Source organism: Trachinotus anak, unplaced genomic scaffold (genome assembly GCF_046630095.1).
Source record: "Trachinotus anak isolate AG129_WGS33_773 ecotype Australia unplaced genomic scaffold, CSIRO_AGI_Tana_v1 ptg000004l, whole genome shotgun sequence".
Taxonomy (NCBI): Eukaryota; Metazoa; Chordata; class Actinopteri; order Carangiformes; family Carangidae; genus Trachinotus; species Trachinotus anak.
The window spans coordinates 18,348,272-18,373,842 of NW_027273855.1; the positions used below are offsets into that span (position 1 = coordinate 18,348,272).

Here is a 25,571-nt window from a genome sequence, read left to right on the forward strand (position 1 = left end):
GCCCTCTATTAAGCTGCTTAATATATTTATTTCTCTTTCCAGCTCAGTACCAGCTCTTATCACAAAATGAGTGGGTATCATAATTGTTCCTGTTATCCCACCCCAGCTCAGCCCAACACTTGCACACACATACACACACACACACACACAGTAATCGTCCCTGGTGCTGGGCTCTAACCCACTTAGGTGCGACATCTTGTCGTTGCCCTTCAGCTGCACAGACGCACTGTGAACGGCCACCAGGTTTTTGTCATTAGTTAATTATGTTTAATGTATGTTTAATGTCGACAGCTTTGAGCTGTTAGCTGAATGGCTTTTAGGCTAATGGTAACTGATAACCTCTGTACACAGTCCAAATTTGGCCTGTTTTTTGCATTTGTTGCATTGTCATGGCTATCCATTATGACATTATGTATTCTTCATTCAGCCACACATACATGCTGTTGTTTGTCTTGGTGAACCCCTGTGAGCATTTCTGCAGCATCTCTGCACTGTGGCAGGGGTCAGAGGCCAGTCTCTATCCCACCTGTCTATATGTAATCATACTCTTACTGGTAGCTGCCCAGTATAATTTTCCTCTCAGCCTGCAATTCCGGTTTTCCAGTCATGCAGGTGCAAGTGATTCACAGATTTACAAATTCACTGGGAACACCTGCAGCAGCTTCAGACCTTCACATATATACACAGATTTGTTTTTTTTCAGAATCTTTGTCTGGCTTTGACTTCTACTGAGATCCAGTCGATTTGTCCCAAATTACGGTCTGCTTCTTTTGTACTGTCACAGTCAATTTATATTTCTTTGTTCGCTTTGGAACGACTCTGGCGTGAGTCATTACATGTCCATTGTTGATTTGTCGCTGCACAAAAGCAGTGCTTTTCAAAAAAGGCTACAACAATGATTAATGGTGTCAAATGAATCATTCCTCCAGTGGCTACTCTCGCCACTCTTTTGAATTTGGGTTGTTGCCCAACTCTACATAGTCAGTAGCCTTTTCTTTAAACCCAAAGCTTCAGTGGCAAATGTTGTTGATTGTGGATTTTCAACCGAATTTTTTTGTCTTGATCCACACTATTTTTTCACTGCACAACAATATTTAAACCAACGCTCAGGTCAATCCAAACCTCTTGAGCTCATCTGTTGTTTTGTAGAATATAGCTTGAATATTTAGGAAAAGACTTGTTCCATTCTCCAGTGCACCACTCATATCTGACAAAGCAGTGTAGAACATTGTAAAGATCTCAGGCAATTCATCTCCAGACTGAACACCAAAAGACATCTCTCTCGTATGCACAGCACTTTACACATGCACAGAGAGCAGTAAATGCTTCCCATATGGCAGCATCCACACATTTGTCAGGCCTTCTGCATTGGTTTAAAAAAAAAAAAAAAAAAAAATCGTTTGTGGCCAGTTCAGTGCCAGTAAAACAGTGATTATGGAAATATATTGAGATTCATAACATTATTTCTGGAGCAAGTGCTGAGATTGTGAAATTCACACAATACCATCACTTTGAAGCCCAGTTGTTATCAGTCATAGTTGTCAGAAAAGAGAAAGGCTTGCTCTACTTAGCCTTGAAGAAATTACCTCTTTCATAATTTATCACAGTAGGACTGTGTGTGGATACTGGTGTCACATGTGTGCCATTGTGTGCCATTGTCAGTGCTGGACTTAACCTATAGGCATAGTTGTGGGTTGCCAAAGTTATATTTGCTCATATTCATGTAATACCAAGTTCACTTCAGGATCATACATTATTTGTACTGCATTGTTCTGTATCAACACATTTGCAACTTCCCAAATACGTAAATAAACAACATCATTACTTGTATAAACTAGAATAACTGCCTTGCCGTTGTATGTCTCTACCAACCAGCCAAGTTGCAAGAAATATGGTCACAATCTCCTCTTCCTGAGTTACAGCATTGAACAAGTTTCGGTAGGTTACAGTGACCCTGACCTTTGTTTCACCACTAAATTCTTATCAATTCATCCTTGAGTCCAAGTAAATGTTTGTGCCAGAAGTGATGAAATTCCCTCTGGGTCCTCCTAATATATTGCAGTCACAAGAACGTGAGGTCACCATGATCTTGAACTTTTACCTTTACTCACCAAAATCTAATCAGTTCATCCTTGAGTCCAAGTGAACGTTTGTACCAAATTTAAAGAAATTCTGTGAAGGTGTTACTGAGATATCACATTCCCGAGAAAGTGACGGACAGACATATAGACGGCTGGATGGATGAACGAAAACATAATGGCTGGCTGTCGCCAGCACAGAGGCATAACCACATAATCCACATAATCCAGTGTACTCAAAGTGTTTTTGCTGTTGCATTTTAGTTGTATGGAAACATACTTTCTAGGAGACAAAGTTGCAAAGACAGAGACCATGCTCCCCAGCAGAATGACAGCATCAAGTCTTTTCAGCAAGTCAACAAAATGTCTTTAACATGGGAGACCAACATTGGTGTTCTTTTAACATACACAGCATTCCCAGACCTTAACCACATATTTATTATTGTAACCACAATAATACATGTCCTTAATACATAAACTTGGGTGACTATTTGTCAGAATGTGTTTTTTTTTTTGCTGGGAGCAGGTGGTGGTGATTGTAGCTAGGCAAGAGCTTTAGCCATAGTTCACTTTAAAATATGTTAAAAATAGGTTATGATACGTCCTCTGAGCAGCGCTGTCACCAGGGCAGATTGGAGGCTACAGTGAGTCGCTCTCAGACAGTCCAGACGGACCGGGGCTAACTGGTTAGTATGCTAACTTCAGTTGAAGAAAAGGAGTAATAGAAAAAAGAGTTAACACTGCCGTTGCTTTCCACCACTGGAAACAGCCCCAGGCGAATGATGTTTGGTGCTGAATTTTCAACATTTCTTCTAGACTTGTAAGTGGTTAATACTAACATTAGCTATGTAGCAATAGCAAAATTCAAAAACAGCTCCTTTAATGTAGAGTAATTTAAGTCCAAATCATAATGTTTTCTCCTAACCTTAACCAAGTGCTTATTCTAACCCTAACCATGATCTTTCCCTAAGCCTAACCAAATTATTTTTGTGGATTTATTGTAATTTTCTTTTTGATTTTTAAAGGTTTAGCAAGGTATTTACAAACGATGTCACCCATTTAAAGGTTCATCAAATCAAAACACCAATAGGTGGATTTACATCCACCTGTTTTTGTGTAGATTTTCAATTATAGAACCACAGAAAATGAAAAAAACAACTCTTTATTGCAAATATCACTAAGGCATAAAAGTTGGCATACCGATCAAAGCAAAATGCAACTAAGTGCAATGGAAACAGGGTTAGTGAATAAGTCATGACATACATGAAGCATGTGACCTAAATGTCCACTGAAGAGATGAAAAATGGCAGCAGACAAAGACATCACATCTTGGTGGAGCAATGAGAAGACTTTAACATTTCTCACATTAAGACATGAAACAAATGCCATCATATTATTTACATTGTTTTCACTATTCGAACTTGGAGCATAAAACTCAAATGTTTGGGGCTTTCTCCGTGGAAACCCCAGGCGTTAGTTAGTAAGTGGGAGAAAGTAGGAAACTGTCTCAGTCAAATGTGAACATAATTTTTGAGCCATTATGTAACTCAAAAATTACATAATAACCAATATAGCATAAGTCTAACACCATAGTTTAGACTGAGAAAATAACTTAGTGCTTTGATTCAACAGTGGCATCCCTGTTGCTCTAATGCTGGAATCCATCGAAGTAATGGAGCAATCTGGTGAAACAACAAGCAATTTGAGGGGGTTCAAGTCCTTGTCCCTCACAGCATCAAGATGACTCAGGGATATGCCTGGCCTGTAATGCTGTCAGTAGTTTTCTTGCTAGTGTTGCCGATCACTGGAAAATGGCTATTATACAGCTATATGTGTTCGGCTCCTCTCTGCCATGATGCCTCATATGAAGAGACCCGTGGGAGGACGTGCAAAAACGCATAGCAACAGTCTCTTCCTCTTCTGCTCTCTATCTCTCTCTCACGCATTATCACGCAGGCACATTAATACAAACACATGCACAGACAAATAAATACACGCCTGCACAGATTTAGCACACATGTAAGGGCCCACCCCCAACACAAGGCTCTGTGGAATAATAATGGCCCGATATTGAAGGCTACTCCCCCATGTAAATGATGTAAATGGCATCACACAGCAGGCATTAGCCTCAGTTTGTGAATCACCAGCAGCAACAGCAGTCGAGGGAGAACATGCGCCACTGCCCGCCCAGCTGCACTCACACAGGTCATGGGCTCGGTCTGGAAACTGATCCGCTGTGTGTGTGTGTGTGTGTGTTGCCATTTCAGACAGAATCACTCTCCTGTGGCAGCCCCGCTGCTCCTCAATCCTCCTTGTCATCATACCCGATCACACCTGTCCATCAAATCATTTGGTAAAATTCCAACAAAGACAGGGAGGCTCATGAACACAGGCCATATCCATTTCTCTCACCGAGATGCAGGATTGTGCCTGTGCAGCGGTGTAGAGTGCGATTTGCCTGTTGAAACCCTGCAATTCTATTTCAGGCCATCCCACACACAGTGGGAGAGGAGCAGAAATGTGTCACCCTTTAATTACAGCTTTTCAGGTCCTTGTGAAATTTTGTGCATCTGTAGGTAAGAGAGTCCTACTTTGGATATCAGGAACACACCTCCAGCAATTATCAGATCAGGGACGTGAACAGTAGTGTGTTAGTGTGTGTGCTTTAATTGGTTTGATTTAAGCATTTTGGTTTATTTGCCTGTACCTTTGGGGTCCATAGCTTCAGCACATGAAAATTATGTCCCTCCAGCAATTGATGACAACACCGTGTGAGTAATGCAGACAGCCAATTTGAGTGTGTGTGTTATGTTCCCAATTATATCACCAGTATTGTCACCCACTCTGAGCTTTTCTCAGTCTGTTCTGCCAGCTGAACCACAGAGCTTTATTCCTATAGAGTCAACCCCTTTCAATTAATTTCTTGTTAGTCCTGATCCAAATAAGCTGCAGTAAGAATTTAATCCTCATAACGGGATTATGAGGTGATTGGCGCTACAAGAGAGCTGTTTGTTACTGAAATGAAGGGTTACATAATTCTGGATTTGATGGCGTATCGACAGCCAATCAGAGCCGATCAGTTAATGAACAGCTGTATCATTGAAATCAGAATCTGAGAGGATAATGATTCCTTGCTTCTAACAGGAGACAAGACATGACAGCATAGTGGCTGTTTTTTTTTTTTTTCTTTTTGGGAGTGCGTCCTTTAATGATTTTCCACGCAGACCTCAGAGAGCCATTGAACACATAAACAAACACACACACACACATACACACACACATACACACCACCCAGTGTGTGTGCTTTAAGATTAAGAAACAAGATGGAGGAATGAAGAACAGTGAACTTGCTTGAAAGGCCTTATTTGAGAAGAATTTTTCCTCTCCTCCTTTTAATCTGACAAAGAAATATCTTATCTTTCGTTGTATATTCTATCTTCTATCCTCAAATACACTGATACACACACAACAACACACACACACGCACACACACACACACACACACTCACACAAACAAGTGCCATGCTGTTGTTGAGTTTTTCCCCTTTCATTACACGGGTGTATATCTGAGAGAGTTGGGCACAGGTTAGTGTATTTACTCAACTAGCCTGACTCCATGGCGACGAGCTTCCTGTAGGGAAGGTTACTGTGCTCCGGCACAATTGTTCCCTGCTGCATGAGCTAATTCCCCCATCACTCGGGGACAGACTAGAAAGGCTGGAAGTTTTAGGATTGGGAGGTGTGGGTGTGTGTAGGCAGTCTTTTGTGTGCGTATATGTGTCCATAACTCTGTATTATTAATCAGCGATAACTGTGAATTCAGCAGGGGAGGGGAAAAAGGCCAAGGGTTGACATTTTGGGCTGTTGTAAGTCCAGTAGGGAGGCTCACACACCAGCGTTTGTGGAGCAGTAGGTTACTGTTTCAGTCCTGCACACAGTGCTGTTGTTCTGTCACTGTGAATCTGTGCAAATTCATTAACCCTAACGTGAGGGGAGATCACATTATGGCTGATTTCAACAGGATTATTGTGCATGTTTTAGCCTCAAGATTCATCATTGTACTTTTTTTGTTTGTGTCTGGGTGTGTTATTGAACACATTCGGCCCAGCGTGTCAATCCAAACTGTACCCGCTGAGCCATTTGAAAGCCATTTGCATGAGGAAACCGATCGAGGTGAAGAGGACGATGCCAGATTTCCTCCATCTGTTGTCCCGTAAAAATTGATTACATCAGTTGATTATGTAAGTGAGGAATGAGATGAACCAACAAATTAGTTTCATAGTGCAGCCCTGGGAGCCAGCATGAAGGATCACAATATCATTTGATAGGAAACAATATTAATAAATGGACATCAAAGCATATCAGTTTAATCTACCTTTTTCTTTTGTAAAAGCAAAGCTATAATCTGATAAATATCCCCAAACTCATGTTCTGCTTCAAAACACCTCCGGCGGGGCGGGGGTGTAAAAAGCACTTAGGCAGATAATTATCAGTAGAAGTGCTCTACGAATGATTAGGGGGATATTAGTGACATAAAAAGGGACAGTTTTTGAACATTTTCCCCATAATGTACGTCGAAAGAGCAGAGAGAAGCATATCTGAACTAAAAGGAGCTGTTTCAATTTTGTATCACATAGGCAAAACAACAAATACAGCCAAATATAAACTGCTGATTTTGTATTGGTTTTGTCTTGCATTTTCAATTCTTCATTATGATTGATCATTTAGTATCTCTGGATAATTGTATTGCTTTAGCATTTTCCGTGAACCGAATGAATAAATGAATGAGGTCTGGCGGATGATAGATACACAGGACAATTCATTACAGAACATCAAAAACATCCGCTCTCTCAGTCTCCCAGCTTGTCCAAAGAAAATAAATTTGCACTTACATTTTTCAATGACCGACCTTCACTGTATGTAGTTTGTCGCATCATGTATTTGTGTGCCACAATTTTCCCAAGGGGATAGTGTTTGATGTTTTACAGAGAGGGCCTGGGGACAAAGTAAACCACCACCACTTCTTTAACATTCGGAGCATGTGTTCAACCACTACACATACAGAGGAAGCAGAAAATGAGTAAAAATCTTCAAACCTCGCACTGCACTATTTCATCGGATGTGCTGAGTCTTTGAGATGGAGTTGAAAGTGGTAAAGTGCTGCCATTAACAGCAGAGAGGAGTAAATGACATGTCCTGTATCTGTTGCATCTGATTTTAGTGGTTTCATGTGTGGTAAACGGTACAACAGCATCCATAAATCCTAAACTGTGTTCTGTCTGCCACATCACTGCTGCAGAGTCTGCAACAGCCAAAGGACGATTAATTATTGTATGTTAGAATGATAATTCCACACTGTTTGTTTACAATCCAATAATTGCCTAAATTAGCTGAGAACCAAGAACCTGTTGAGACCATTAGTGTCCTCTTTTGTTCCATAGAGTTGGTGCAGAGGTGAATTCATTCAATTGAAGATAACAAATTTTAATATTTAGCATCTAATTTAATGATTAAATTCAAAGCATCCGTTTATCTTGTTGATTTGAAATATCAGTGAAAAGTGCATATGCCCATGTTTGCCATATAACAATTTTTGTGTTGTCTTAAAGGGTGAAAATGTAAATATACAGAGGCAGGGAAGAGAAATTGTAATTACTGCTGACATGCTGTGTAGCGGTAAAAGATTAAAATGTCATGGAGAGCATACTGTTGATTCTGACTGGTATTGCTCTCACTGTGAAGAGTTAATGGAGCCTTGGTCAGGCTCTGTGCTTCAGCTGAGCACCTCCTCTCATGTCAGCTTTTACATAAATAAGAGCTTTTTCTCTCCATCACTCCCTCTCCTTCTCTTTCTCTCATGCACACCCACACAGAGCCTGTCAGAGGCACATGAGGATGGGAGGAGGAAGGAGAGAGGTGGGTGAAGCATGACACGTGAAAAAGGAAACGCGTTGCTCTTAACAATGCATCTACAGCTCTCTATCTATTGTTTCTCTTTATTTTTTTCTATTTCCTTCTGTTTTCAGAAAGCGTATGTGTTGAAGAGTATCCTCTCTTGCTGAAATCTGAGCTATTGTGGATTTATATGCAGAGCCTGTTTCTCTTTGTTCTCAAAATTACCCAATTTGTTATGAAGATCTTCCCTCTTCTGGCACAGGCATGTTGATTAATCTCCGTTAATTTATGTGTAAATTAAGATACTGCTAATTGGATCTAACTGAAGGAGAGGCATATTATGGAAAAACTAAATTCAGACTCAATGATGATTTATGATCTATAAAACATGATATGCCTTCGACATTATACCTTACATAACCCTGCAGTAGCACGCAAGAAAAAAACACTGAAAGAAAGATTCATGCCTCTCAACAAAGGCAGTAGTCGAGAGAAAAATATATTACAGGTCTCTCTCTGCTTATACTTTGTTGTTAAATCAATTAAATCATACATTTCCACTGACACTAGTAAATGGGTGTTGTTCAGGACTTTGCACACCAATCGGTTGCCATGGAAACTCGCAGAGTTTTTTCCAAACGACCTACAGTTGGCTGACTGCTGCCTCACTGAGGTACAGTGTGGATGAGTTGTCTTCTCCTCTGTATACCAGTCACACTGTATGGTTATAATAGCATGCATCATTGTCAAATATATATATATTTTTTTTAAACTAAAGCCATCACCCATCCGGAGTAGGCTGCTTCCAAAAAGGAAGTTGTTGGGGTTTTTTTTGTTTGTTTTGTTTTTTTTACTCATCAGCAGAAAACGACTCTTACTATGAAAGCTGATATTTACAAAGTGATTCAATTAACTATTATTGTAAAATAATTATTTGCATAAATAGTCCTACCCTTTCTTAGGACACACCTGAATTATCACTGGTGCATCCCATAAATGAGTCCCATAGTTAATTAAATGCAGATCATGACCTCTGTGCAGTCAAGGTGGTGCACTACAGGAAATGGATACAAGAAGTTAGACATGAGTCTAAGAAAAAAATTCCAAGTAGAATTGCAAATACTTGTATAAACTTCAGGCATGCATATGTCAACTTAGTCAACTGTAGACATAACTGTGGATTGTACATTTGAGTTTTTGACTAATAGAGAAAAGTGTGGTTTACAAAAATCCAATTTTGACCATCGGTCAGATGGTCCACATGGGTCTTAAAGGTGACTCTAGTGTCTAGCCCTGATTCCCAGGAGTTTGTAACCTTCAGTAATTTAAATATGTGAACCCTAAAGGTTTGTCAGAATTTAAAACAAATTTATGTTACATCACATGTGCATTGAATCATATGACAGACACTTTATCCAAAGTGACTTAAAAGTAGGGCACATCACTAAATTATCAATGTATGTTTGGTAAGAAAGGCCTGATATGTATAAAAAGCAACTGTAAATGAATGATTAATAAATGGAAAGGGTCTGGCACAACTGTAGAGACATCAAGAGACAACTTGGAGGACAGAATAACAAGCTTCAAATACTAAGATTGGAGACTGTGTATGCAGTTGGCCAGGAGCTTCAGCAGTTGCAGCTTCATGGAAGACTGAAAAAGAGAAACCTGCTTCCTTTGACATTAAAGGGTAAATCAACATTGAATCTACTTTAATTCAGTATTGTAAAACAATAAAGCATGAAAACATTTTGTAGTTACTATATCCTTATTATTATATAATTACTCATTGTTCTAAATAGATCAGTGTGGGAATGTGAAGATAGACCATGTGACAGCAGACATTAACAATACTTTACTGTAATAATTCTGACGCATTTATTTATGTCTGTAGAAGGACAACGAATAGTCATTTAAGCAGCTAAACTATTTTGATAATCATTTCAGTTATTTTTCAAGCAGTTTTAAAATATTTTTTAAGCTAAACTAAACTAATAGTCAATTAATCGAGGAAATAATTGACAGATGAAACAATGCAGGCATACAATATGGCCTGACAGAGAAATGTTATCATTCCTCTTCACATCGCTGTTGCTTGAAGTCATAAAAATCAAGTGGATAGGAATTGGCACATTATGGTCTCCCTTTTCCCCTGAGATAAATGTCAGATATTTTTGCTTCGGCTGTTCAGTGTCATCTGACCCAGAAAGTGGCTCTGATATCACTGATGTTAATTACGATCTCATCATAGTTTAAAGGTCGAGTATTGAATAAAAACTGGAGGAAAGTCGAGACAGGTGATAAGATGTTTGTAATGGTTGCAGACAAGGGCAGCGAGTATGCAGCTTTTCGTACCAGCCAATCACTCCCTCAGGTGCTTTCACTGATTAGTTCTTCCTATCTGGTTGAAAGTGTATTGATTGGCTGGAAAGAGAGTGTTCAGTCTCTTGGTCCTCCATGGCACATGATTGCCTATTTCTGTAGTAGACCTTTTCTACATTGTTAATTACAAGACCCTGAGCCTTTCACAGCTGTGCACCAAACCCATCACAAAATAATATATCTCCAATGAGCTTTTCAATTAATATTTTAATGATTCTGCCCATATCACTCTTTCAGCTAAAGTTATACATTTTATTGTTGACATTAAATAAAATTACTTTATGAACGTCATTAAAGTAGCGTCTCCTCTCCTCTCTATTGATTAAACGATTTAGAAACATTTGAACAATTAATAATTAACGTCATCAGAGCACAGTGTTCTGGGGACATAAACTCTTAGAAATGGTTCTCATCTACTCACAATTATAATCATCCATTAAAGGGAAAAACTTGCTTTTCTACAGTACATGATTTTCCATAATTTGCTACAAGATAGACAGATAGCTCTGCAAAGATGTAGGAGTGTTTATACCAAAGGCATGTTAACAATTCACTTCCTGGAAAGCAAACGATATAGAAACAGTGAAATATTTCTTTTTTTCCACAAAAATGTTACCACTTATTTCTGAAGCACAAATTACCAAAAAGTATGCCTCCTCCAGGAAACAGAAGTTCACAACTTGTCTCTCCTCTCTCCTTGTGTTGCTGGGGAAGAACAGAGGAGTGTGTTATGACTAATCAGTCGGCCTGGCAAGTGTGTATTACGTCAAAAAGTCACACAATCATCAGCAGCCTTCTGTACCAGCTGAGTGTGCATTCAGTCAATAGTCAGGGTGTAAAGACATACAGCCTCACATTACATTGAGGCTGTTTGATACTAAAGCTGCGTCTTTGTTTCACAATAAAGACTAACGGTACAGCTTAATAAGTAGGACCATTAATTGAAGCACTGGTGCACACACTGACACTGTCATTGCCTTGATCTAACAATGTGTTGCAAGCACTTGATGACAGATCTTTTTCACAGCAGACATTTTGATTCATCATAGCAGGTAAAACACAGCTGTAACTTACAACAGTAATCTTGGCTCTGTTTCCTTTATGTGCCCCAGCGAGCATCAGGCTTTTCCTGCTATAACATATCTGCTTATTAAAAAAAAGTACATGTTTTGGTCATAGACCTTGATCAGGAATATTTTGACGTTAGAAGCAGCACTCTTTTATGTTTAGCCTAGCTCAGCACAAACACTGGATGCAGGGGGACACAACTTGACCAGCTCCACCACAAAAAGTGCCTTCCAGCATCTCTAAAGCTATCATGTCAAATCGTATTTTGTGTATTTAACACGTGTAAACATAGAAAACAATGACATTGTTGCTTAACGACCAGTTTGTGTATGGGTTGGAACTGTTTCATAATGACCGACAGCTGGGCCAGAGAACATTAACAGCCTCTTCCAGTCCAGTCACAGTGAACTTGCTGGCTTTGCATATTTCCTAAATGAAAGAAAACCAGGGCTGTGCAGAGACCTTTAAAAGGGGCAGATGCTCAGTGTGAAAAAGGGGCACATGCAACAACAGCATAAAGAATATCCTGTTGAATTATAGGCAATGAAATAGTCTGACACATAACCCGTCGTAAAATTACAAATTATCTTTTTAACATTTTGTTTTTTGTAAGGTGCAATTGAGATATAAGTTGGCAATTGGTGAGTTTTACAGATTCTGAAAGGAGAATAATGTTGACTTTAGATGGAGCCAGGCTAGCTGTTTCCCCCTGTTTCCAGTCTTTACGCTAAGATTGTCACCTGGCTAACTGTCACCTGGCTGTAGCTCCATACTGAATGGACGAATATCTCTCATCTATATATCTCATCTAATTCTTAGCAAGAAGGGAAATGAACATCTTTTGCAAAATGTCTTTTTTTTTTTAAATGAGTGAAACAGTACAAATATATAATAATATTCATAATTTACACCTCTCATGTAACTCCCAGTAAGACAACAATCAAGCATATGTCCACAAATGGTTTAAATATTTCTTTGATACTGACAACAAAAACACCACAAGAATTTTACAACATATGCATGTAAAATAAGCCCTTAATGCCAGAAAGTAGTTAAAATTGTGGTTAGGTTCCTCTGTAGCTCACTGCTCTGATTTCATATTGCCAACACAAGTCACATTTGAACTGACATGTAAGTGCTGCAACAGGCTGCAGGTATCCCAGCAGGCCCACTCTCTCTCTCTCAGCCTCCATACTCTAATGAAGCTCAGCCTCGGGCCAGGCTTGAGGTTCAAGGTTACATACCTGTGATGTCTCCTCACAAAGAAATCAGCAGCACCCATCTTAGAGAGATAAACAGTGCTCAGCTCTGCTTGGATGGAGGCTGACTCACTGGCTCAGTCTGTGGAAATGTCTGCTGTTCCTCGGCCACTGCTTAAGCTCTGCTGTTCTGTGATTTCTAATCTGCGGGAAAACAGTGTTGCTGTCTGAAACTACCAGAGAAGACCTGTCTAATAGTTTGGGAGCAATCACTCTGAATCAGAAATGTCACGGCCTGTTTGCACTTTCTCATCGGCCATCATCCAGCCTTGTTTTTGTCAGTCGACTGACACGACCTTGGTACTTCACCTACAGACGCGTATTGGCATTTGTCCTCATTGATCAGATTGTGCTCTAAATGAATTACAACTTCAGCAAATTCAATAATCACTATGGATTTTTGTAAATTCTCTACGAGGTTCTGATTGTGTTTCCTCCCACTTTGCATTAATGGACTCTAATATCTCTCTACTCCTCAGCTTTCAAAATAACAAGCCATGAGCTCATTCTTTCTCTCTCGTTGCTGGCTCACTAAATATTGTAGTTGCCAGTGAAATGAGATTCATTTCATCTTCATACCTTGGTGGTCGAGGCCATACCTACTACTGTTAATTATTCATGCGTCAGTAGTGTGTGCAGCTGTTCTCCTCTCAGACAGAAAGAAGGAGGAGAAGATCAAATCTATCTCTAATCTTTGCATACAAGTAAAGTGAATGCAGATGCAGATGCTGTGTCATTTGATAATGATGTCTTAGGGCTGCACTGTTAATGTGATGTTGTGTCTTTACTTTTTTTAAATGCATTTTACAGATCTGGACCGCTGATGCTTTTAGCCAGGGTAGCTGCATGGCTCCAGGGATGTCAGTTGATTGATTCACCACAGTGGTCCAGACTAAAATGTCTTAACAATTAATAAATGGATTGCCATGAAACTTTGTACAGACATTCATGACCCTATCAGGATGAATTTTATTTAATTTGGTGACCCCTAAACTTGCCATTTGCACAGTCATCAGGTCAAAATTTCACATTTCTTGATACTTTGTTTGACTAAAGACTTGGAAAAATAAATAATACATAATGACTGCCTTCTTCCACACAGTCCATAGAGATGCAGTTTAGGTTAATTGGCAACTCTAAATTGCCCATAGGTTTGAATATGAGTGTAAATTGTTATTTGTCTTTATGTGTCAGCCTTGTGATAGATTAGTGACCTAGCCAGGGTGTACCACGCCTCTCACCCAGCATCACCTGGGCTTGGCTCCAGCCTAGCAAAGATAATCCTGACCTTCAAGGATAAGCAGTGTAGCTGATGGAAGGATGGATGGATAATGGCATTCCCATCACCCCCAGCTATATTTTGTGTTACTGCTAATCAGAAAATATAAAACTAATGCAAAACTAATGTGCATGTTAGCATTCAGCACATTTAGCACCTTTGTCCCTGAGTACAGCCTAGCCAACACAGCATGGCTGTAGACTTTTAGTCTTGTTTTAATCTTGTTTAAATACCACTGATGTTTTTTTTGTTTTTTGTTTGTTTTTTTTCTGTGAATACATGAGAACAAGAAAGAAAGGTATTATTCATAATACCTTATTCATAACAATTTTTTTCTGGCCCTTCACAGCTGGAGAATCTAGAATTGCATATTCATATAGTCGAGGACACTTATTTAAAACTTTGCCACCTCCCATTTTTTCTTTGTCTCTTTCTGAATTGCCTACTCTTTTTTTTTATCTCCTCCCTCTCACTCTCCTGTTTTTTTCCTTAACAGGAATACCTGTGTCCACTGAACTAGTTTGTGTAGAGGAGCATGTTGTGACAGCCATGTCTCTGGAGATGGAGAAGACCATCACCAAGCTGATGTACGACTTCCAGAGGAACTCCACCTCTGACGATGACTCTGGATGTGCGCTGGAGGAATATGCCTGGGTTCCCCCTGGCCTCAGTCCCGAGCAGGTACACAAGCTTGACAGTCACCCCAGTCGCGCCCCCCCCCCCCCTACACTCTTGTTAATACTGCTGCATTAGCTAATTAGCTAATTTATTTTTGTCCAGCACAGCCAGGCCATATCGAATTAAACCGAATCAGTCAGAAGAATGAAGTTATTCGTATGCTAAAGTATTTGTGGCGTTTTTCCTAATAATCCTGAGGTAGAAAATTCACTGATCTGAAAACAAGACAATGGACCATTATGGTTTTTAAATCCCCTTCATGGTGTTTTATTCTCTTTGGGTTGGGAGCGGAGGAGGGGGGTGGGGGGAGGGGGGCATACAAATCACTGAGGCATAGCTGTCAGGCGTTTCATGGAAGACTAATTGTAAGGACATTTTTCAGCTGTCACTGTTCAAGCTAACACTGTGTAGGAACCGAGTTCACAGTATGACAGAATGAGAACTGTAACCTAAATGATGAAAAGGAGCCACACCCTGATTAGCTGATTGCCCTGTCTGAGGAACAGATGTGGAGCAATTATTAAATTAAGATTAAACATCTGAATCACTCTGTTATATGAAATATGGGATTGTGTCTTAAGAAACTTATTATATATTCATATGTAAGGGGTTATATTTATCCAGGACAAAGAAAGAAGCATTTCCCTTGATCCCCATCAAGATTATCATTGGTTATTTTGAAAAACAAATATGATACATTCTACATAACAATGTGTATACTGTAATTTTCCCTTCAGTGGTATTGCTATACTAAGCCATAATTTGTTTTGCATTTTAGTGTATCCTTGTAAGTCGAAACCCAGAGGAATGGAAGTAATTTAAGTCAGTGAATGTTTGGATGAGTCTAATTGAAAATGTGTGGCATTGTGTTTATGCATGCAGGTTTCAAAATTCCCTGTCTGTTCTCATTTGCAGTTTAAATGCTTTTTAATTGCATGCCTGACCAAGCTAATGTAATCAACTGTGCACATCCAGAGGAAGATACTTCCTCATCATTTTTATTTTGGTCCGCTGTTGTCGTCAGTTCTGACATAAGATAATAAACATGGTTCTGTTCAGCTATATTGGGCATAAACACTTATGTCTTTATTTAGTAAGAGCTGCACTCTAATGCAATGGGCCTCCTAGGGTTGTGTTAACAGATGACAGCCTGGGCTGATAACAGTCATTTTCACCAGTCAGCCATCTTGACAGGATGCTGAAAGAAGCTGCAGTTTCTCTCGTCCGACAGGACGTGCAGGCAATTGTAGCTGCCTGTTGCTTTTTAAATGCACTTGAATGTAATGATTTTTCAGCTTGTCACTTCTGGTTTCTCTCTGCACAATGGCATTAATGTGACTCACATATTAAAAGAAAAATAATTGTTTCATGAATTATGGTTTGAGCTGTCAGAAATCAAAATCCCCAGTTTTGAGGGCATTTGCTGTAACAATAAAGTGATTTTGTGAGAGGATTGACTTGTTGAAGTGTTTCTGACAAAGGGGCGGCTGTGGCTCAGGAGGTAGCCATCCTAGAATACTGAACCCCAAAAAGATACTGAGCTTCTGGATGGCTGTTCCATCAGTGTATGAGTGGGTGTTAATGGTAGAGACGCTATATAATAGCGCTATATGTGTAGAAAATAGCGCTGTATGAATGTGTGTGTGGATGGGTGAAGGTAGCTTCCATTGTAAAGTACTTTGAGTGGTTTGAGACTTTGAGAAGCACTATATAAGTACTGTCAATTTACCATTTACAAAATGTTTCAGACTGTGGTGTACCTGGCGGAACCGTCTACTGCTGACCATCTCTCTCTCATTAAGACTAAACTAAACTAAACTAGACTAAAGACTTAACTCTCAATCAGTGTCAGTGATAATTGCCGTATTCATAATCACTGGTGGAAAGTAACTAAGTACATTTACTCAAATACTGCACTTAAATACAAATTTGATACTTGTACTCCACTACATTTCAGGGAAATACTGTACTTTTTACTTCACTGCCAGAGTTTAGTTACCTTACATACAGTACTTTACATTTCAGATTTTTTTCCATACAAAACATATGAGATTATTGAAGAGATTATTAAAATTACACTTTATAAAAAATAGATGAATCAACAGTTTATACAATTGAAACAATTAAATACCATACCATCTAAATAATTGTTGCAGCGCAGCACAGTCTTCCTTGTCAAAAGCTGTGGTATCTGCTGTGCATTGAATTATTTCAAGAGCTCGAAGAGACAGAGCTTCCCATAAGTTTAGAGTAAAAACAATTAGTTGACTAATCAATTAGCTGATGAACATTAAACGATGTAACAAGAATTTTGATCTATCGCTAAGCAGAAATCCCAAACATTCACTTGTTCCAGCTCAAACGTGAATATTTTTTTCTTTGGCAGGGGCAGATGTATTGATTAACTGAGAAAATGCTCTGCAGATGAACTGATCATGAAAAGTAGCATTACATTTCAAGTGTTTTTGCAGCCTGACCGACAACAAAGAAAATACAGTTTGTGAGTGAATATTCGGTGACACACTAGTACTTGTCCTTTAGGTATGTTACAGAGCACCTGAGGGGCAGCGCTCACAGACTTACTCCCTTCCCCTCTCAACTACTTCAGCAAAACAGATCTTTACACCGCACTGAAAGCAGGACTACTTTGTGTCAAAGGCCATTTTGCTGAAAATCAGAGAAAAGTGATGAGATTGCCTCCTGTTCTTTGAGTATTTACTTCTTTAACACCAATCAAGGTTTTCTCCATTTCAACCTCTAATATGCAAATACAAAGGGGGATTCAGGCCACGGATACTAAGCCTTACTGCATCTTGAATTCTAATTGCAGTATTCAGTATGGGTAACTGAAATTTCCTTAAAGCAACGAGAATATTAGCTGTTGCAAATTTAAAGAAGCTGATGCTGTTCAAGGTTGTGTCTGCTGCAGCAGCACAGAGCTCATTGTGCCACACGCTTTCAATTCCAGACACTGATTTCCAAGGGCAGCGATGGTGGAGGGCACGGAGACCATGATAAATTCATTTGAAAGTAATTTCAGGTTCATTTATGTGGGCTTGTCCCCATGAATTAATGAAATAAAGTAGTAGCTGTTAGTATCAGCATTTTATATATATCTGCTGGCAGTGTTCATAGGCAACTGTTTGTTAACAACCATATTTATGAGGTGATAATATGTGTTGTTCTTGGGTTGTTTCCCCTTCCCACAAGTGGCCAAACAATTTGTGAATGCAGGTTAAATATGCAAATACTTTAAACCTAAGACACTGTCACAACCACCTGTTTGATGTCTATTCGTTTCAGGTGCATCAGTATTATAACTCCTTACCAGAAGAGAAGGTCCCCTACATAAACAGCCCTGGAGAGAAATACCGCATCAAACAACTGCTTCATCAGTTGCCACCGCATGACAATGAGGTACACGGTTTCACAGCAAATTTCCATCACTCATTCATACATGAACAGTTTATCAGTTTTATTATAACCTCCAGTGGTTTGGAAGCATTGTTCGTGATGATGAACTGTGTTTTTCAGGTGCGTTACTGTAATGCGCTGGATGAGGAGGAGAAACGAGAGCTTAAGCTCTTCAGCAACCAAAGGAAGAAAGACAACTTAGGCAGGGGCAACGTCCGTCCTTTCCCCCTCACCATCAATGGAGCTATCTGTGATAAGGTAAACCCAACAACTAGAACCCACTGAAGACATCAATGGCCGACCCAACAACCTTTGAGTGTTTTTTTTCTATCTATAGATGAAGACATTTTTCATTTTTTGTATTTTTCTGTTCCATCTGAATAATTCAGCCCATTTTTAATTTATAGTCTCAGTTTTGCTTGCCTGGGCTTCTTTCTGATGTTTCAACAGATATATCAAAAAGATAGGAAGTAGAAAACATTCAGTCTTGAAGAGTTATTTCAAGTACCACCCCCCCCCACCCCCCCTACCCCCCACCCCACCCATCTTAGTTTGTATTAATCTATTCCTCTCCGATTCCTTTCCTTTCCTTTCCTTTCCTTTCCTTTACTTTCCTGTCCTTTCCTGTCCTGTCTTGTCCTTTCCTTTCCTTTCCTTTAATTTCCTCTCCTCTCCTCTCCTCTCCTCTCCTCTCCTCTCCTCTCATTTAATTTCCTTTTGTCTTCTCTCCTCTCTTTTTATTGTCTCATTTATTTTCCTCTCCTCTCCTCTCCTCTCCTCTCCTCTCCTCTCCTCTCCTCTCCTCTCCTCTCCTCTCCTCCAGTGTGGTGGTCAGATAAACGGAGGGGATATTGTGGTCTTTGCTGCGAGGGCGGGTCATGGAAAATGCTGGCACCCTCATTGCTTTGTCTGCACCATGTGCGAGGAGCTGTTGGTGGATCTTATCTACTTCTACCAGGATGGCAAGATCTACTGTGGCCGGCACCATGCCGAGAGGCTGAAACCCCGCTGCTGTGCCTGTGATGAGGTGCGCCTGTCTGGGCCTTGAGCCCTTCAGGGCTGAAAATGGCTGAATGGTTAATAGCTCAGAGACTTGGATGTGGATGAAAATTGGTCTGGAGAGAAAACATGTCTCAGTGTTCTTGCCATGTCTCAGAAAGTCTGTTTGATTTCTAACCATAATGTGTGGCAAGCAGGCCTGAGACAACAATAATAACTCTGGCCACAGTGCTCTGCACTAATTGAAGTCTAGTAAGGTTTGTTTACTTTAAGTACAATAAAACGTAGTAGTTCAGATGATTTATTTATACAAAGAGTTTCAGTTTCCTGACTGATAATTGAAGTAAAAGACATTCACAAAGGATGTATAGATCAGCAGTGTTATTGGATTTATTAGAAACCAAGTGTTTTTTCTTTGGATGACATATCTTAGAGCAGTGGTTACCGATCTGGAGTGACACCTTGATGACGCTTCAAGTAAAAGTCCTGTGTACAAAATCATACTTAGTATAAGTACACAAAATGTACTTCAGGTTTTAAAAGTAAAAGTACTCATTATCTGGTAAAATGTTTTTAGTGAGTGATATATTATTATATATTATATTATTAAATGGTCAATAATCTATTTAGTCTTAACAACTTTATATACACATACACTAGTTTTGTGCAGTGGGTCTCAAACTTGGGCTGGGCCCCATCTAAAAGGTCACAAGAAAGGTTGTGAGATGATTAACAGGATGAGAAAAAAGAAAAAACAACAAACTCAGACTTATTTTAGCAAGTAGACTTGCCTTCATTAAGGGGTCATTGGGCAAAAAAATAAAGAACCATTGTCCCAGGGTAAAAAATGATGGGCCATGGATGGAGCCCTGAGCTACCCCAGACATCAAGAGCAACATTAAAAGTCATCTTTTCCTTTTGGTGTAAAACTGTTTTAAAACCACTTAAAATTCATTCATTTTAACATTAATCCATGCCCTCCATTCAACCCAATGTAATCTCTGTGTAGAATAGCTCTGCTGATGAATGTAATGTCTGGGTCATGCAGATTATCTTTGCTGATGAATGCACCGAGGCAGAGGGCAGGCACTGGCACATGAAGCACTTCTGTTGCTATGAGTGTGAGACCACCCTCGGCGGCCAGCGCTACATCATGAAGGATGGACGACCACACTGCTGCAACTGCTTTGAGTCCCTTTACGCAGAGTACTGTGACGCATGTGGAGAACACATAGGTACAGCGCACATTTCCTGCAGGTTTCTTTTTTATTACTAGTCCTCTAACATATATGAACTGTTACCAAAACACATTTATCTTACACTCAAGCAACAGGAAAACCTCCAACAGCCTTTTATTGTAAGTGTGGGTGTTATCAGCTGTGTGTGCCACAGCTGTGAAGAGGTGGAGTCAGTGCAGTGAGATGTGGATGGTTATTATCATTGCAAGCTCCAGTAACATTGAAAGAGTTTGTTTCAGAGGATGCTTCCATGTTGTATCCAGATGGGAGCTGTGAAAGATGATTACTTCCCCTAGCTGGGGAGCAGAGCTGTGGAAATGTATTTCTGCTATCTTTCAAATCAAGTGATCCTGCATGGGCATAGAATCACAAATGTTTTCCTTTATCAGAAAACAAAGCTCTGTTGTTCCATTTTTATTCACTCCATTTCAGCACAAAGAGGCAAAATGATCTTAACCCACCGACTAATAGCTAAAATCAGACTGTGGGCTGTGTTCATTAGCTGCACAGACTTTGTAGAGTATCATTTCTACAGTGGTATTAGAGATAGCTGCCATCACATTACCATTTTTATGCAGTTAAAGCAGACCCCCTAGTGTATTCACTAATAAACTTGTTTCTGCTATGTTATGTGCCAAAATCATGTTTTTCCATCTTACCAAAGGCATTGATCAAGGCCAGATGACTTATGATGGCCAGCACTGGCACGCAACTGAGGAATGTTTTTGCTGTGCCCGTTGCAAGCGCTCTCTGCTTGGCCGCCCTTTCCTGCCAAAGCAGGGGCAGATCTTCTGTTCACGGTCCTGCAGCGCCGGACAGGTAAGAGGAGCAAAAATACATTTAGAATTTTATTAAATTGTTTTAATTATTCTCTAGTTTTACATATTAGCATTTAAACAGTTGTACTAATCTGTTTTATTTTAATCAATCAGGATCCAGATGAGTCCGACTCCTCAGATTCAGCCTTCCAAAGCGCTCGTTCCCGTGAATCCCGCCACAGCACCAAGATTGGGAAAAAGGAGCGTAGGAATGCAGAGCAGGAGCGGCGGAGTGCCGAGGCCCGCCAATCTGCTCCTCCACCCATGCCTGACCGTCTGTCTGCTGAAATTGATCCCCTGTCTGTTCAGATGGACCGTTTAAGCCTCTCATCTAGCCAGACTCCAAGCAGGACACCTAACCGCACACCCAGTCGCACTCCAAGCCGTGCCCCGAGCCTTAACCAGGTGTGGATGAGCCGGGATGAGCCCTATGTACCTGCTGTCTATGAGGGCCCCCAGCTGGAACCCTCCCCTACCCCTACACCTATTCATTTGCTGGGTCAGTGCAACCCCAGGCAGGGCTACAATCCCAATGCAAATGCTCATCCTCCAGCCCAGAATCCTGCCAACCAAGGAAAGAGGCCTGATTCCTGGGGAAAGGAACAAGGCAATGCCAAGAGGACCCCTATGGCTGTTCTTAGGGGCCACTCCTTTAATGAAAACTGGATCCACCACAACCAGGAGGAGTTCAGGCCCAACAAGCTACGCACCCAGATGAGCTTCAATGAGATGTCTAGCCAGAACCAAGGCTTCTCTGACAAGAGGAGCATCAGCCTGCACGGATTCCAGAGAGACGGCAGACCACCGCTGACTAGGAGGAACCCCATCAATGCCATGAGCTTCAATGAGCCCCTTACTCCTCTAGAACAGACCCCTCGTGGATCCATTGACTCCCTTACTATGTCCAACGCTACAGGTATAGTGATATAAGTAATATAGTGTGATGCAATATGATATGATGGCAAATAATATGAAAATGTGACATGAGATTTGTGGTTTTCACAGGTAACTCTCTGGATGGGGTCAGTAAGCGCCAGGAGCATTTGTCTAGGTTCTCCATGCCCGACCTAAGTAAGGACTCAGGTGTAAATGTGTCTGAAAAGAGTAACATGGGAACCCTCAGCTCCTCAGTCCAGTTCCACAGCACAGAGTCACTGTCCTCCTCTCGTCCCTACAACAACAACATGTACACTCCATTGAGAGTCGGCTACCCGCTGCAGTACTGGGATGTGCCGCAGCCGCTGGGTTTTGATGGCAAAGGTCGCGTTGGGGTGATGGGCAGCAGTGGAAACCTGCGGATGGCTCCCATGAGTGACAGAATGCCCCGCCGACGCATTAATGGGCAGGAACCTGTGTCACAGCAACAGCAGCTACAACCAAGACGCCGCAAACACCATCGTGGAAACCATGGTAGTGGGCAGCACCGAAGTGGCCGCCACCACAAACGCTCTCGTCGTTCCCGCTCCGACAATGCCCTGCACCTGGTGGCAGACCGGCCCGCTCAAACGGTGGAGCTGCCCTACCGCCGTGTTCAGGAGGATTACGACCGCTTCCCCTCTGGCCATGCTGCTCGGGAGTTGTTTGGTCTGGAGCCAGGAGGGTACAGACAGCAGCCCCACCGGCCCTGCCCCCGCACCACCTCTGATCTCACCCTGCAGAATGCTGGCTGGCAACCTGTGGGGCTGGGTGGGCCATGTTGGGGTGATGGGTACATGGAGGCTGGTGACCCCTGGTGTTCCAGCTGCTCCTCTTCCTCCGAGTCAGAGGCAGATGAGGGTTATTTCCTGGGTGAACCAATCCCTCGGCCTGTGCAGCTGTGCTACATCAACAACGAGGAGCTGCGTCATCGCTACAGCCCTTCTGGGATGGGTGGCCATCACGGACCTCTGCATGGACCAATTCATGGCCAGCTGCACACTCGCCAGAGGAGGAAGAGCAAAAACTGCATAATTTCCTAGATATAGAGCAAAGAGAAGGTGAGGGATGAGCAGGAGAGTGAAAGAGATGACAGAGAGAGAGGTAAGGAGACAGTTAAAGCAACAGAATGACGGAACAAAGGGAGTGGGAAGGTGAGAGTGAGACAGTTGACAGTAAAGGTGAGAGTGAATAGAGTGTTTGTGTATGATTTTGTGTGTGTGTGTGAGAGAGAGAGAGAGAGAGAGTGTTGGGGTTGAAGAGAGAGAAAGGCCTATTTTTTGTGCTTGTGAACTTACACAACTCTACACCACGTAGTGTTTGTGTACACCTACACAGAATGATCTAATCATAAGAGGAAATACGGCTGGCTTACACAACAGAAATGTTTACAGTGATGGAGATCAACTCCACCGATGGTACCAGGAAGCAGTGGTGAATCTGACCGCTAAATATACTGTGGTCAGGGTAAATAACATGATGTATGTGCATGTCTGTGCGTGTGTCCATGTTACAGAGAGATTGAACAATTCCTTTACAGTTTGAAAAGGGAAGTAACACTGGTCAAACTGCAGTGATCTGACTGTTCATGTCGCAGCTCAGTGATCCAAGCCCTGGACAGTAAAACTTATTCTATGTGGACAAACCAGAAATTGTGTTGGGATAGTGAAAGCTACGTGCTAGATTCCAAGCTATGTCATTGTTTACCTCAGTGGATCCAAATGCTGCTGGAATATAGTGTTGGCTCGCTAGCCCTGTTATCACCTTGTACAAATAGTCTGTTGAACCTTGTGCTCTACATAGCCAGCTCTCCATGCTTTACCAAGGACAGAGCGCCGGACAGCCTCTGCTCCTTGATCATTCAGGCACAGTAACGTCAGGTATGGTCCCGTTTTCTCTTCTGCAACATGCTTTGTTTTTTTGAGAGTTACCTATAGATGATTAAGAATAATAATTATAATGCTAACAATAACAATAATAATGCAAATAATAATTATAATAATATTAAAGAACAATACCTGTTAAATGTATATATAGTAATAAACTTAATAAAGTAATGGATGTAGTACTGTAAATGTTATGTACATATGGTCTTAAATATTTATATATTTTGTAACTAAAGAATCATTATTTGTATAACATGATGTAGAGATAGGGAGACTTGCATGTTAATTTGTTGTTGTTGTCTCATACTGAAAATAAAGTGTACTTCAATGAATAACCAGGAAGTTGGATCTATAAGTTGCACAGGGGACTCCGGTTGGTCGTGACTCACTTCTGATTGATCAGCTTGACTTACATGTAGGCTGTGTGCCAGATCCATATTGAATACTATTTCATGGCAGGTTTTGACTATGTTGTATTTTCACCCTCAGAAAGTGACCGAATAAAGCGGACATTTTGAGATGTCATAGCAACAGAAGCATGCGGGAAACAAATTTCGTTAACAATGGCTCAGTTCGATCAAGTGTTCCAGTAAGTTAATGCCAGTGAGCCAGCACATACAATACCAGGACCCTTTTTGTTTGTAGTTTGATCAGTTTCATCTTTGCTTTTCCTGCCATGACATGCCAAAATATCTACTGTGGAAAAGGTCCACTGTCCAACAAAAAAAGTACTTGGCAGGTACTTTGAGACGAGAAACCAGTTAAAATGTTGACCTAATAATGAATCTGCAGGAATAATAATGGAGTAATAAAGTAATTAAGTAAAATAGTAAAGGAGGTGTCATCCTTTGAGAACTTTAGATATTTTACCCAATTTCATGAAAATCCATCCAATAATTGTTTAACTATTTCTGTTTGGACCAATGTGGTGGTTGATGGTTAGGCTGGTATAATTATGTCTCAAGTCACACTTCTGTTGTCTTTACTGGACTGGTACTGACATCAATAACAGAAAAAACCTGTTAATGATATTTCATTTGATATTTGTGTCTTCACAAAAGCACAAATATTTTTATGAGAGTACCTTAACTGAATTAAAGGGCCACTCCATTGAACCAGCAGATGCCAAGATAATCCCGCTTATTGTTCTTTGTATGAATCAAGCTTTAAAAACATTTGGACCTACAATTACCATAATGTAACTGGAGAACATGTTTCATTAGACTCTCTATGCCTAGTAATAACCTGTCTTTCTCTCCACATCTCCAGTTTACAATGCAGGCTTTCTGTTATAAATTCATAATCTCCAAGCCCAAGTCGAGATAACCCTGATGACATAATTATGACATCATCTGGGATATCTTTTCAGACTTAACAAAAATCCTCCAGACCCACAGAAATCAGTGGAGGGAGTACCCCTTAAAGAAGTGTGACCTAGAGCCGTACCTAGGAGGACATTTTACTGTTGAAAAATAAACTTGTTACTTAATAACCTCAATCATATTTCTGTGATGCAATTTCTTGTTATCTATCAGCTGACATTTACACTGATGTCGATATTTCTATGATAATCCAATATCTGCCATGCTTGCAAACATCCTAATGCTACACATCCATAAACCCAACACAACAATGTGTGGCCTAGTCACCTACTGACCCATC

At 40.7% G+C, this 25,571-nt stretch overlaps 1 protein-coding gene across 2 annotated transcripts in view; it reads left to right on the top strand.

The window, feature by feature from the left end:
* LOC139620748 (prickle-like protein 2) overlaps positions 1-25,407 on the top strand; it is a 36,572-nt gene extending 11,165 nt beyond the window's left edge. Inside the window, exons 2-10 of one of the 2 annotated variants that reach the window (XR_011690879.1) lie at positions 14,458-14,642; positions 17,943-18,056; positions 18,174-18,311; positions 18,877-19,080; positions 20,101-20,287; positions 20,955-21,109; positions 21,223-22,024; positions 22,114-23,903; positions 24,399-25,407. Coding sequence is in view for 1 of the 2 variants with exons in the window: in XM_071476576.1 (XP_071332677.1) it covers positions 14,511-14,642; positions 17,943-18,056; positions 18,174-18,311; positions 18,877-19,080; positions 20,101-20,287; positions 20,955-21,109; positions 21,223-22,024; positions 22,114-23,066 (2,685 nt within the window). In the remaining variant the exon portion in view is untranslated. Of the gene's footprint in view, positions 1-14,457; positions 14,643-17,942; positions 18,057-18,173; positions 18,312-18,876; positions 19,081-20,100; positions 20,288-20,954; positions 21,110-21,222; positions 22,025-22,113 lie in introns of both variants that reach the window. The other variant, XM_071476576.1, reaches the window with a different exon arrangement.
* Positions 25,408-25,571: the final 164 nt, after the last annotated feature.